Genomic DNA, 14,513 nt, shown 5'->3' on the forward strand with positions numbered 1-14,513 from the left:
TTACTGTCCAAAAATGACAACCATAACTTCTGAAAGCAGATAATCCACTCCAATTCACTATTTGAAATTGTAATACTATGTTGCGGCATTATGTGGAAAAGAATATTGTTTAAATATTGTTTGTCGTAAAATTGCTTGACAATCTGCACAATCGGCAAAAGTAAGTAACTTTTTTTTTTGTACGATCAAACGTTTTAAATGTGATGTATCGAATTAATGTTATAAAAGAACGATGTAATCATCAATTACTTTTAAAGCTTTGAAAAAAAAATAAGAAAAAAATAAGACAAGTCAATAAACGCAGAATTTCCCCAATTTAAAGGTAAAAGAAGGTGAAAAGAAATATTCAAAAAACTCGGGTCACTGATACGAATAATTGCGAGTTTGTGAGTATATAAATTCAAACTGAATTATACTCATAAAAATATAAATGCCTTACAGTAACAGTTATAATAAAAATGATATTTGATATCGTATTTAAAATTCGGAAAATAAATTTGAAAATGCGTACTGGGCTGGTCGGATTCTTCGACAGGTTTTGGCTGAAAGAGTTCTTTGAAGTGTGGCTTGCAGTAAAGGGTGGCTTCGTGGCTCTGGTAATTGTCGACGCTTAGCTGTTTGCTGCATTGGTTACATCGGAAGCAATTCTTGTGCCAAATCAACCCTTCAGCTTTCGTCTGTTCCATTTGAAACACGACTTTACCGCAACTGCGGCAGTTCGGATTCGGTTCTCCATTTTGACCCACCTGTGAATTGAAATAGCGATGATCAGAGGAATTCAATTTTTTAGTTTAAGAATTACAGACTACTTGTCAATTTTTAATTTTTAAACAAATTTATCGTCCGGCTAGAATTATTGCTTCTTTTTTATCAAATAGGGGATTTGAATCGAGAAAGTGAACTAATTCCGATTTTTGTTAGGAATCCGAAAAATAATTATTATCACCTAGTTTGAACAACTTTAAGAGGTCTAGGAATTTACTCAGAATTATATTTTCCAAACAATCTTCGGTAAGTTTGGGTAATTGTAAATAAGAATTTTCTGGATATATTTCAATTTATAGGCGGAAAATTAATTTGTCACAGATTTGTGGAATAATCAAATTGATGTGCTTGAAAATTTCTGCAAACTTTTCATAATCCTAGTTTTATCGAAAATATCTTTTTACAAATCCCCACGTCCATATATTTTCAATTGCATATCAGGCAAATCAATATCAAATGGTTCATAAGCATGTCTAATTTTTTCGAGTAATCCATTCGAGATTAATTTCATATCACGGTAATGTTGGAAAATACACAAAGACTCTGGAACACGAATTTTTCAGATTTATGACACAAAATTAAGTTTGGGAAAAAATGTGAGTTTTCTCCTTAAATTTGACTGATTTTCACCTGCAACTCGACTTTGTGAGAATTAGTCAGCTAATTAGAAACTCGAAGATTATGAGATTTTCATTAAAAATTAAAGTTCCGGAAGAATATTGTTTTCAGAACCTCTCTAGAATTTTTCAAACGTACCGAGTTGAATTGTTGCTGAACTTTACCAGCGTCTACTGAACGCACGTGAAGAACGGGCTTCTTGCTCAATGCGTCGAATTTGTTGAAGCTTGATTTCTACGAACACATGAAAAAAACAGTGTTAATTCAATTCGTTCAATGCGAGATGATTTACGCGCATTTTCGAACGCCATGTTTCAATATTACTTGGAATACTTGTGCAGGTTGTGGTGGATTGATTGTGATGTGACTAGAGTAGCATGGCCGGTTCTGGATACAGATTCCTGCACAGACAATTATCGACACTTCTGAAACGTTTCAAAACAGTTTAGGGCGGAGACTCGGGGGTTGCGTCAGTCAGTACTGACGAAAGAATCTGTTCAAAGTAACCACCTACCACCCCACAATCCAACGTTTCATAAATGTCGAGAAATGGCGGTAATAGTCGGTAATAGTCGGTAAGTGTCGGTAAAAGTCGGTAAGTGTCGGTAAGTGTCGGTAAGTGTCGGTAAGTGTCGGTAAAAGTCGGTAAATTTCGGTACAAGAATCTGTATCCAGAAACGGCCCTGATACTCAACTCACGTGAACGTTCCCCAATTGTGAGCCTATTTAAATATTTACACGCACGATAAACTGTGATAAGCAGATTGCAGGTGAGGATCATAAATAAAGTGCTTTTTCTTCTTTTTAAATCTTGTTTTGTGCACGTAGTGCTATCGATTTAGGCAGCGAGGGATATGTGAAAAGAACTGATGAGTTGAAACTCTATACTTTCTGGCAATTTTATTACGAGTTGGCTGAATATTGAGTATTTATAGTATTAATGTATTCGTGAGCTACGGCGATGTTCCTGAAAATGTACGAAAGAAATTTTCAAATTACAGACAAAAGTTTTAAGACAGATCTTTCGTTTCGAAGTGCGTCAGAACGAGTGAAAATTTAGCGATACGTTCGATTTCACTTTTCGACGACTAATTTTGTTCGGAAAACTATTTTTCGTGAATTTAATTCTACGGATTTTGTTTCTCAACAGTAAATTCAATAACCCACTCCTTGATTAAAATCAATAATATTCATTATACAACAACATCAATGTGATAATAAAATCAGTATCTCAGTTGAATCATAGAAAATATAATGCCTCCTAACCAAAATAAGTATAAAATCGAATGATTTACTGAATTTTTTTAGTCTAAAGCGATTTAAAACTGAAAAATCGACATATGTATAAAAAAAAAAAATCTGTGCACCTTAGGAATATATAACGATGTATAAGGGATACAGTGTCTGTGTAAGCATTGCAAAAATTGCATGTGACTGTAAGATTCTTCGATCAGTCTAAAGCGAGACAAGATTTGCGTGCGTTTCAATGTGCTTCTTTATTTTGCGTGTCTTTATTTCGTGTTCCCTTTTATCTCTGTTTTTTTTATTAGACAAACCCACGAATGACTCGAGATTCGGCCGGATTTTTAATTTTACCCTTAAATTAATCGAACCCAAAAGCAGCACCAGAATTCAACGTCGATCGGGTTTGCCCGAGATTTATAATTCTTACCTGCAGGTTGATGGTCAGTGACCTGTGACCATTGGCGGAGTTCTTCTGAACACTGTTGATTGTTAAATTAGCCAAACTACAGTAGCACGCTCTCTGTCCCGTCCACAGGATAATTCAGTTTTAGTTAAGTTGCATGCACAATCATAGAAAGAAAAATAGCACGGTTTTCAGTGTTAGTATAATGGAACAAAAAAAAAAAAAAAATAACGAATGAAAAAACATGGAAAACAAAGGATGGTCATTAGGATATCATTTATTAACATTAGTAGGGATTTTATCAACTGACGATTAAAATTTCTGAATTCGTAAGTAATTTTAAAAACAATTATATACGTCCCAACGGATTGAGAATAGATATTTTTTTTTCATATTACCATTTTGACACATTTTTCAATGTCAGATATTTTTCACATTCGACAAACAGAAAAGTTACGACAACACGGATTCTTCGAAGATTTGAAAGGACGCGTCTCGAGTAAAATTTTCAAACCGGTTTTTATCTTATTTCAAATGTTTGGAAGCTGATTGTGATACGATGAAGCGAGTTAGCTACGCGAGTGGGAAAAGTGGACTGGAAACGGTTTCAAGTCCCGATTTCATGTCGCTTTTGAGGGTGGTAAATACTTACGAGTGCTTTGACAGATACGCCGTTGAAGATAATCGCGTCTTTGGCTAGTTCCGTTCGCTCCTTATCAAACAGTCTCAAGTCACCCATCGACTTTGCTTTCTACAATAAGATATGCGCCCCAAAAAAAGTAGCAAACCAAACACAAATTAGAGTTTTATTTTTCAACTTCTTTCTCTTTCAATATTCGAATTCAGGCGACATTCGATCTCTCCGAAAAGCTCATTGATTTAAAACAGTGCAGTTCATAATACCTCAAGCTTTTTTATAATTCGGTCAACGATCAATTTTGAACAAAGTTTATTGAACATAATCTCGAAAATTGGATCCTTAAATCATTTCGAAATTTTTTCAAGTGAACTTTAGTGAAATTCACTGCACTGAGAGAAAACTGTTGATGGATAATGTAGTATTTAATATTACAATTAAATAATAATTTTTTTCTGAAAAAAATTCATAGTAAACTGTACTTAAATGTTCGTTTGACAGGTTTTCGAATCATCGTTAATTTTATAAAATTTAAAAAAAAACTAAAGTACATTTCAACTCGCAATATCGACTGTAAAAAGGATCGTAAATTCAATACAATTACTTGGTAAAAAATTAATTTACACACAGTTTGTAACGCACTATATATTTTAGAGCGCAGTGAGAAATAAAAAGGTTTCCTCAACGCAGTGGCTACACTTTAAAAAAAAATTTTGAATCTGATTTTAGGTCATTGATCAGAATGGAGAATTCTCAGAAAAACAAGCACGTCACTTCAAATCAAAATTAATTTTAACCTTCTGGTATAATTTGTACAATAAGCATTTGTTTTTTCTTTTATGTTTTCAGATTAGTAAATTGGAAAACGTGCGGTGAGGGATTCAAGTTTGATGATAAATTCGAGTGAAAATGTTTGGACTTGCCAATTGCAACGTTATTAATGGCTGGAGGTTATTTGTCAAAAATTATTTGCCTATCGATTTAAGACGTATTTTTGTTTATTTTTTTGAACTTCTCGGCTCAATTATAAACCGATTTTATCGATTCATTGTCTGTTTGTTTTTTGTACCTTTATATTTCTGGTATACAGAAATACGGAAATCAAAATTCTTTCGTGCTTATGATTTTTAAATCAATTTTATACTTTTGAGACGTACTGAACTCTCAAATGATTAATTATTAGGGATCAAATTTAACAGAGCAATGAATTGATACAAATCTGTACATTTTAGGTCAATCCTCAAAAATCGGTTTATCATAATGGCTCGTGTGTCGTAGTTGAATATTTTGTATCACCTCGATTCTTGTAAAAAAATTCATACTCTCACGACAAAATAAATTTGAGAAAAATAACACGATCCGTTTCTTCATATCATGTTTCGGAATGAAGAGAGAAATTTTTTCCCTCACAACGATCTAGCAGCTTTATTCCTAAACTATTATAAAACCAAACAAGATATTTAGAATTTCAGTTAACTCAATTATTATTGCTCTGTGTCAAGACTACGTGATTATTTTACAATATTCAGAGTAAATTAACAACTTGTTTTTCAATTGTTTTACATAAATTTACTAGCTGCAACAAAGTAAAACAAGATCCAAAGTTCTCAAATTTTTCCTCAACTATATTTTAAAATGCAAATAATATGTCGAAGAGAAATCGAATCGCTTAAAATATTCCATTGCGACGCGACTGCAGCCAAAAAGAAATTATATCCCCTAAAAAAAAAAAAAAAAAAAAAAAAAACCTCTTTTCAATTCGACTGAAGCGAAAGAATTCAAAATTCAAGGCACTTTGTCTCAAATTTACCATCAGCCTCAATTTTGGGTAAAAAGTGCGGATAAATGGAGATTCTCAGTGTTTTCTCACCGTTTGAAAGCCTGGATCGTTAGATAGCAGATTTTCTTTGGCCAAAGTAATGACGGAATGCGTCGAACCATTTGGTACACTGTGACGTGTTTGATAAAAACGTCGTCCTTCCAGCGCAGTCATGGCACTCCGCTGATTATCGGTTGGATTGTTATTGTTTCGCGTTGCGGTTATTTATTTTTCAATTTGTTTAATCGGGCGTGAATTAATTGTGTTTGATGTTGTTGTTGTTGTTTTTTTTTTTTTTTTATTTTCGAATCGATTTGATTTCATTCACGGAATGTTGACGGATGGATGCGGACATGCAAAAATAAAAATGAACGTACATGCAGAACGTTTTTCTACAAAATATACATACGTAATTGTAATTAGTGTACAAGACTTAATTAATTTACCTACTTTCTCTTAACCGTCGACTTGAGTACTTCAACGATCCACTGATTTAATTTTTAAAATGTATTTATAAGCAAATTCCGAAGCACTTGGATCTGCAGTTTTTTTTTTTTCTTTCTCATCAGTAAAAAGCAAATTGAAAAATAGCATCTGCTTCCGTTACTTAAACGTTCAACTATTCTCGTAAGCTCGGAACGTGAATTTACGATAGTTTTTCAATTTTTATTTTATTTTTTTTTTTTTTTTTTCAACAATTCTGACAAATTGTAATAAGTCGTAGAATTTTTTTTTTTTTTTGGGGACCCTTCAGTTCCTATTATATGCAGAAAATTAATTTCACCAGTTTGACGGAAAAATCTTTGATGTTATCGAAAGTTTCTATCCAGATGCATGCTATAAATATGTTACAGAAGCTTCTTGAAAGAAAAAAGTAGAAAAATAGAAAAAAAAAAAAAAACAAATACCAGAGATTTCTCAGATTTTTGTACAGATATCGATTATTTCAATGAAAAATTACCTTCTGTATCCTCCAAAGAATGAATGAATATAAAAATAGCAATGACGTCGTCTCGAGGCAAATTGATTGTAACTACAAGCGATTATAACTTAAATAATGACACTCTAGATATATTGTAAGAGATAATGAATGAATATCGCGGTATGTGAAGAAATGTTTAATTTTTCGCTGAGAATGTTGTAAAAAAAAAACAAAAAAAAAAAAGAAAAGAAAAGAAAAGGGCAAACGAAGAACGAACAAACCTCATCGCTCTCGGGCATTTCGTGATCCTCTTGGGCAAAGGTATCCACCTCGGCATCGCTCATGTTCGACAGGTCACCAAAGCTTCGGCACTGTTAGTAACAAAAACACAGCGTACAAAACACGTATTATTATATTAATTTGATCAGTATTATTAATATTATTATTTAAGGCTATTAATAGAGCTTTTCAATGTAAATTAATATCATGAGAAATTTATTAACATTGCTCGCATTGTTATTCATTATTAACGATGTATAGTTATTGATAATAATATTATACTGTTGTTACACGGTTAAGTTATAGCATTGTAATTTCGGCTTATAAATAATCACATGTCAAGATTTAAGCGGAGCAATACCTCCATTATGCGAAAGCTGAGTTGTTGTTTGCAAAAAGTAGAAGAAAAAAAAAAGAAAAAACTTGTGTTCGTTTTTCACAATCATCGAAGCATCGAATCAACAGCTGCGTTCAATTTTCATTCATACTGTTATAAGAATACAATTATACAACTGGGTTTTTCACTTCACACATAAATATCATACAAATGATCTGTAAAAAATCGACCCTTAAGTTACACAAGAATTTCATACACATTTATGTAATGTATTGGGTAGATCATTTTTCACAGTGTTCTATTCTTCCAGAGCCTTTTTCTTATTGAAAATAGTGAATTGTAAGTTATATAAAAAATTATATAACAAAAAGAAAAGTACATCATATTTCCGAGGAACATCGGAGTCGACTTTTTTCTTGAATCCCAAAATTTTGCCACTGAAGTAAAATGTATTCGAAATATTTTTGGAAAATTTGATGGATTGAAACTTTTTGCAACGCGTCGCAAGATTTTTGTTGAAATGAAATTTTGACCGATCCACTGCAGATTCACAATAAGGAGCTCAGTTGATAGATGATAGAAAATGAGTGAAAAATTTCTACCTTTGATCTGCAACGATAATAATTATCGTCATTTTCCATCTGGCAATAAAAAAATGGAAAAAAAATAACCGCGTCAGTTTCGGGAAACAGTCTGTTAAATATTTACCTCGCAGTCTGTTTGTGTAAATATGCGTTGCACTGTCTACATAAATTTATGATACAGCTATTTATCCGAGAATACGTACCAATTGTTTAATGGATACGCCGGTGGCGATGATTTCCTTAACGCTACTCTTCTCCGGCAGTTCGGTTCTATTCGTCTCTGAGACATAGCTTTGTGTCTGCACATCATGCACAAACAAACAAGCACAAACGAAGAAATAGTAAACATAAAATCGTGCAATTGACTCTCGCATGCATGTACAGGGCATTCCGCATAAAATGAACGCGACAAAATCGGATTTAAAAATCATCTCTTCACGCAAGACGGTCTTTACTCCAAAGAGTAGAAAACGCCACAATGATTACAATATTGAGACAATTTTCAAAAAATTCCATTTTCAATATCAAAACGAGAATGGGATTCCAATTTTTCGAATATTTCCAGGCAGATGAAAATTTTTAAAATCAACAATTTCTACCGACAAAATTGGTTGTAAGATCGTTTTTCTCACGGGGTGTAATTTTTTTGATAAAAAACAGCTGAACAACTGATTTCCCTTTGTAATTTACGCAATTTTTTTTTTTTTCCAGATGCAAGGGACCATCAGACGTGAAAAGAAATGAAAATCGAAAAAAATCAAAAACAGTCCGGACTACATTCTTCGTGATTTGGCACGGAATGCACCATATGTAAATTTATATACGTATGTTTGACCAGGCGCATGTACGCCGATCATTCAACTGGTAAGGCTGCTGATTAATTGACGTTACATTGAGAGGGGACTTCGGGAAGAGAATCTCTAATTGACTTTAATTACCTAGGTTCAATGCTCAATTAAATTTCCTAACTGGCTGTAAATTCTACCCTTACGATTTTTCAGCTTGTGTATTTGAAGAGCAAAGAGAGACGAAGAAAAAATACTACTGCATTAAATGCTCCGAGGTGAAGAAAAACAAAAAACAAAACAGAAAAAAAAATGAGATTTTGTAGAGAAAATATCGACTAAGAAATGATGATTTTAATTCCAAAATATGTGACAAAATTGAAAGAAATTCAATAAATACAAATAAGAATCACGAGTGAAATTATGCAATTATTTTAGAATTTTTACTATAAACAAATATTATAAATTGCTTGAATTTATTTGCATAACTCTCTGTTTTGTTACATGTCCAACAAATTTTTTGACGCATTTTTATCGAACCTCTTGAAAGACGTGAAAAATCTTCTTTTTTTTTCCACAACTACAACGCTTTTACGTAAAATGTAAATTATGAGACTCGAGAAGAAAACAAACAATTGAGCGTTATCAAAATGTTTGAATTGAAATATAGGTATATTTACAATTATCAGAGGTTGGGATAATACGATCGTCGATTTATCATGCCCTGCATTTTCATTCTTTAAAAGGAACAGCCACAATTATTCATTTACATGCAAACGATGCAAGTTTGTTGTTTGCTAATCTAATCCAAAGATACAATTTTGAGACTCGTTAAGAACCGGGAGAATCTCGCATGCAAGCTGATTAATCGGTGACTGCAATCATTGCTTCAAAGAAAACATTCGGCTTGAAGGTGGGTTAACAATTATGGTGAATGGGGGAACAAATAGCGAGTAAGAAGTACTTAGCTTATCTTAAAAGCATTCCACACTTTTTCCTCTGTTATAAACTTCTGCTTTTTAGTAAAAGATTCTTATTACGTGAAGTTCGTAATTGAAATTGCAGAAGCCCAACGTCACGATGTTATTTTAATTTTTTTTTTTTACCATCTAGTTCGTTCTTGTTCCTTTATTTTATCATTTTTTTTTTTTCTACAGAATTGGTATCGTCACCTTTTTATTACTTTCTTGCATCTTTTTTTCTCTCATCAATTTTTGTCCTAAATGGACGAGGTCTACAATTTTCAACCGAGTGAGACTATTTTTGGAGAAAATCGTGAAAATAAGATCAACGGTTTGAAAAATATAATTTGCAAAGATTAAGAATCATTAAATTTTTACATTAAACAGTTAACTACATCAAAAGATTACATTTTCCCAGAATATAAACGGCGACACGTTTCTGAGTAATATTCGTTAATTTGAATGGGTAAATTTCAGAGCAAACCAAAAAAACTCGAACCTGCTGTAAAAATAAGCAATCAAGCCAACAAATTCTTGAATAATGAAAAAAAAAAAGGTCTTCTTTTACTCCGAGTGGAGAAAAACACAAAATAATAACGAATGAAATGAAAAATCCAGAGGTCTTAAACACGTTAATCTCAAGTAATACACACCGTGTTTGAAATGTAGAATTCACGATGCGAAAATCAAACCAAAACAAAAAAAAAAAAAACTCACCAAAGTCTTAACGTTGACATTAGACAGCTCGTCTTCGTCCGCAGGCTGCTCAACCTTTTCCACGTAGTTCGAACTGATTTTTGTACGCATGTTTGAACCGTCTATGTTACCGTTCTAAAAACACACACACTGAGCATGCCGATATATCTAGCTTGGGAAGACTCGGAGGAAGGGTTTATTACATAATCTAGTATGTACAAGGCGAATTTGTAACGACTGAATCGCTAGCAGTTTAATGCGCATGCGCAACGATTCGATAGAAATTCTTTGCCAGGTTGACCAACTGTCATAATTTCAGACGAGAATCCGCTGCGACGTACGTAACGTGAAAAATTTTGACAGCTGTCGGTGCTCAACACAACCACTAATGACAACCATGAAAGTTTTGGAGGTTATGATCGTAACGGTTGGTCATCCTGTCTAACAACTGCTTTCGGATTGTAGCGCATGCGCGTCAAATTTCAACAGTCGACCGATCGTTTGATCATTAGAAATTCACTCTGTATGTGTAACAAGCAAGATTGATAAATAAAAGCGAAATTAAAAAGGAAGTAAAACATTGGAGGAAAATGAGCGGTGAGGCTCAAAAATTGAACGATTCGCATGAAATTTTTATGACTGACAAAATTTTACGAGACGAGTATTTTTCAGCCAAAATTTGGATCCTAGATTTTGGTTCCGATCGCTTTAAGGATTGGTGTTTTTAAAAAAGCACCGTGCGTCTGAATTTCTTCTTTGCTACCAAAATTTGTTGACGAATCCATAGCGATTCTTGAAGCGTAAGAAACAGACGCTGCGATCCGAAACAGTGAACTTATCATCGGCTATCGAATTACGCGACATCCTTGGAATTGAAAATATTAAGCTAAGTTTTCAATTAAAAAATTAAAAATTATTTTGATATTAAACCTTGGAAAAATCAAAGAAGGTATATTTAGGAGAAATTTTCTCGCGATGGTAAAGTTTATTAATTAAATATCATGCGAATCTCAATGACTAAATTTCAAATTTTTTTTCAAGCAGCTATGAAGCTACGCTTAGATACGTAAAAGCGCTTAAAACGATCCGGCAAACTCACCACCGAGATGTTTTCCTTCTCAGGATCACTCTTCTTGCTTTTCTTGGTCTTCTTTGTTCGCGGCGTGAGGCCAGTCGAAACATCGCTGTTCGCGACACCTTCGATTTTCTTTTTCTTCGTCTTCGTTGTCTTCGTGCTTTTTCCAGAGGTAGTCGAGCTCGTCACGACGGAACTTGTCGTTATCACTTCCTCCCGGCTTTCAATCTGCGAATTCAGATTTCGAAATTACCAAAAACGGTTCTCAAAATGTCGGTCGATATTTCAAATTTTTCACAAAACAACTCTCGAGACGATGATTCTTATCCAAAGATCACTTCAGCCAACGTTTTAATCTCCATTTTTATTGGATGAAAGTATCGCTGTCACATTCCGACTATATAACGAAATTTTACCGTATCGGATTATATTATTAAGCTCAGAATTTAAAATTGCCGTATCTCGTATCAGTCTCCTGTAATTATTTGCGCAACGGGTAAAAATGTGAAGCGAACGTGAGACAGAGATAAGCTGACACCTGCCAAGTTAAACGGACAACCGACTTTGCAGCAAGAATATCATAAGAGAAATCTGCATCACTTTTCGAATATATATATATATATATATATATTTACAATTAATAAACACAATGTTTTCATGTTCTCTGCCCAATGTCAGGTTTCGTTTATCGAAGAGTTTCCTGTATTTTCTATTCTACTGTTTCGGAAAAATTGTAATCTCACATTTTTGATTCGTTCTATTCTCCAAATTGGTTATTTTGTATTTTAAATGTCATCAAAATCATCGATGCTGGAAGTTTCTTTTTGTGACACGTGAAGAGTAAAAAAACACGTCGCATTTAACGGTCGTTGACATTGATAAATCGATAGGATCTACGTGTACTATGAGTACTTTTCGTTATCAGTCCTCAAATAATATCGTAAAATAGTATCGTATATATATATATAAGTATTTCAACACACCACGTGGCCTACAATCTGTCGTGTGTCAAATTTGCAGTCCAAGAATCTAAAATTTTTGCTTAATTATGCTTTGCGATATTAATAAATTGTAGAGAAAAAAAAATTGAGTTGATAAAAATGTTCCAGTGGTCGGAAAAACTGCATTCGAATTTCAATTCTGAAACTATTTGTTGATTTGAGCGAGTCAAATACAAAAGAAAAAAAAAAACGACAACAACAGCAATTACTCACCCAGGTACTATTCCAAGAGATATATACCAATCGACAGCAAAATTTCACCACTGACAATGAGTAAACGATAATCCAAGTGGTATGACAGTTGTTAATTGTCAAGTAAAATATAACCTACTTAATCGCTATCTCGTGTAGTGTGTCCGAAACTGTAAGTAATAGCTGTATCTATATTTCATCCATCAATCTAATGCACCCGTAAAAACTACAGAGTGACCCAGAAAAAAAGAACATCGGCCAGATTTGAAACCCGAGAGTGAAAAATCTGTACACTTTTGATCGATCTTTAAGATTGTTATTTATTTATTTATTTTTTTTTCTTTTTTGTTAAAAAATAGAAGAACCAACCGTTGATTTTGCACTTAATTTCTTAAGAATCATCGCGAAGTAGTCGAACAGAGTTTTTGTTTCGAAATTTTGATTTAAAAAAAATGTTCGATCGGTTTCTTTTTGAGATTCGGGGTGAACCGTTTCGAACTAGAATAAAGTTGGAGTAAATTAATTTGACCGATTAAATGCTGTAATTCATTGATGTCGAATGAAAATAATTTCATTAGAGTGTGATTCGATATTTATTGATTTAAATTGACAAGGAAATTACTGATTAGTTACAGGGTGAAAGATTGGAACGGGTTTAACGATAACCATTAAATTACAAGTTATTGCTTTAGAATCACAAGCGAGCTTGTCGCATGTCGGGTTTATATCCGTTTTATTGCTGGTATGCAACGCAGTTTAAACATACAGAAACTATTCACCTTGAAATGCTACAAAATGTGCGTTCTAGCTTGTCCAAGATCTGTTTCATAACAGTTTTCTTTTCTTTTCTTTTATTTTTCTTTTTTTTTTACAAATTCGAAACTGTATTATAACGTATTTTGACGATGAAAAGACTCCCGATTGATTCCTTCAATGGAAACATGTGATTTACGTTGATTACAGATAGAAGTTCTTCGAGTTTATTATTGAAGCTATGGTAAATTGGTGGCGATGGAGACTGAAATCAGCTGAGCTCTTTGGGTGATGGATTTTGCATATTTAACGACAGAAATGAAGCAGCCTGTATAAAGTGAACGGCCTTTGGTCAAAACTAGTTTAAGGATGTGTCGGGCGTACGGCAAAGTGAAAGAGTTCATCAGGCAGGAAATATATTGTGATGAGATCACGAGTGTAAATTGAAACTCAAGTTAACTGACCATGACGTGAGGTTTATTGAAAAAAATCTCTTCTCAGTGTGTAACGAACGAGGGATCCTAAACTGAGAGTTCAGTTATCATCATAAGTTTGCAATCATTAGAAAGCGTTGGACAGAGAATATTAATCATCTGTAGTTTAAAGAAACCCGTAAATAAATCGAGTTCAGATAACTCTTGTCATAAAACTATCTCCCAGTTTCCTACTAAATACAGTACAGAGTGCGATACGTACAAATTTATTGATAACTGAGCTTTTGGAAGGTTAAATCTCAAAAAAAAAAAAATTGCAGAAAATTTCTTTACGAACAAAATCAGCGAAAAATATTCACGTAAATTGGATCAAACTTACGTTCCAATGTGATTAATGCAAATGTTATGAAATTATCGACAACCTTGGAAATATTTTAATTTCTACATCAGCAATAAGAGAATCGGAGATGGTTCTTACGAATACAACAAATTTCATAGATTTTGTTCGCTAATTTTTTTCCTTCAATTCTCCTCAAATAACTCACCTGGAAACACCGAAACGTCACCGGTGCAAATCCTACAAAACGATTAAAAATAAAATTGTATAACCGTAATGGCGATCAACGGCAACTGCACGAGCATAACATCCTGAATCTGTTGCACAATTCGTTACAAAGTCTTCGCTTTCACCAACATTACAGTCAAGAGACTCGAGTCAAAAATAAAAAGAAATAAAAAAAAAAAAAAAGTCACAGCATTTTGCAATAACGAGTCAAATCATTCCGTATAAATGGTATTAGCGTATAACAATATACACGTGACCGACTCAGCGATATTTTTGCCGTAAAAATCGAATCCGATTACAAACAATTATGTTCGTTTAATTATTCAAAAAATCAGCAATTCGTCGATCGTCGCAATCAGCTACAACTCGCGACGTTACACGTTGTACAACGGAACGAAAACTAGGGGAAAACTTGTCGTTTTCAATTTTTATTTATTCATT

At 33.4% G+C, this 14,513-nt stretch overlaps 1 protein-coding gene across 18 annotated transcripts in view; it reads right to left on the bottom strand.

Moving 5' to 3' along the window:
* Positions 1-14,513, bottom strand: part of LOC124210972 (microtubule-associated protein futsch) — a 122,633-nt gene that overhangs the window by 34,661 nt on the left and 73,459 nt on the right. For 5 of the 18 annotated variants that reach the window (XM_046609495.2, XM_046609487.2, XM_046609489.2 and 2 more), the window contains 9 exons: positions 11,152-11,355; positions 10,074-10,187; positions 7,813-7,908; positions 6,691-6,780; positions 5,539-5,670; positions 3,684-3,782; positions 3,056-3,148; positions 1,522-1,617; positions 512-746 (listed from right to left, as the gene is read on the bottom strand). In XM_046609495.2, the coding sequence (XP_046465451.1) occupies positions 512-746; positions 1,522-1,617; positions 3,056-3,148; positions 3,684-3,782; positions 5,539-5,670; positions 6,691-6,780; positions 7,813-7,908; positions 10,074-10,187; positions 11,152-11,355 (1,159 nt within the window). The remainder of the gene's footprint in view (positions 1-511; positions 747-1,521; positions 1,618-3,055; positions 3,149-3,683; positions 3,783-5,538; positions 5,671-6,690; positions 6,781-7,812; positions 7,909-10,073; positions 10,188-11,151; positions 11,356-14,513) is intronic. The other 13 variants (XM_046609492.2, XM_046609491.2, XM_046609494.2 and 10 more) reach the window with 13 other exon arrangements.

This window comes from Neodiprion pinetum, chromosome 2 (assembly GCF_021155775.2).
Source record: "Neodiprion pinetum isolate iyNeoPine1 chromosome 2, iyNeoPine1.2, whole genome shotgun sequence".
NCBI classification, from domain to species: Eukaryota; Metazoa; Arthropoda; class Insecta; order Hymenoptera; family Diprionidae; genus Neodiprion; species Neodiprion pinetum.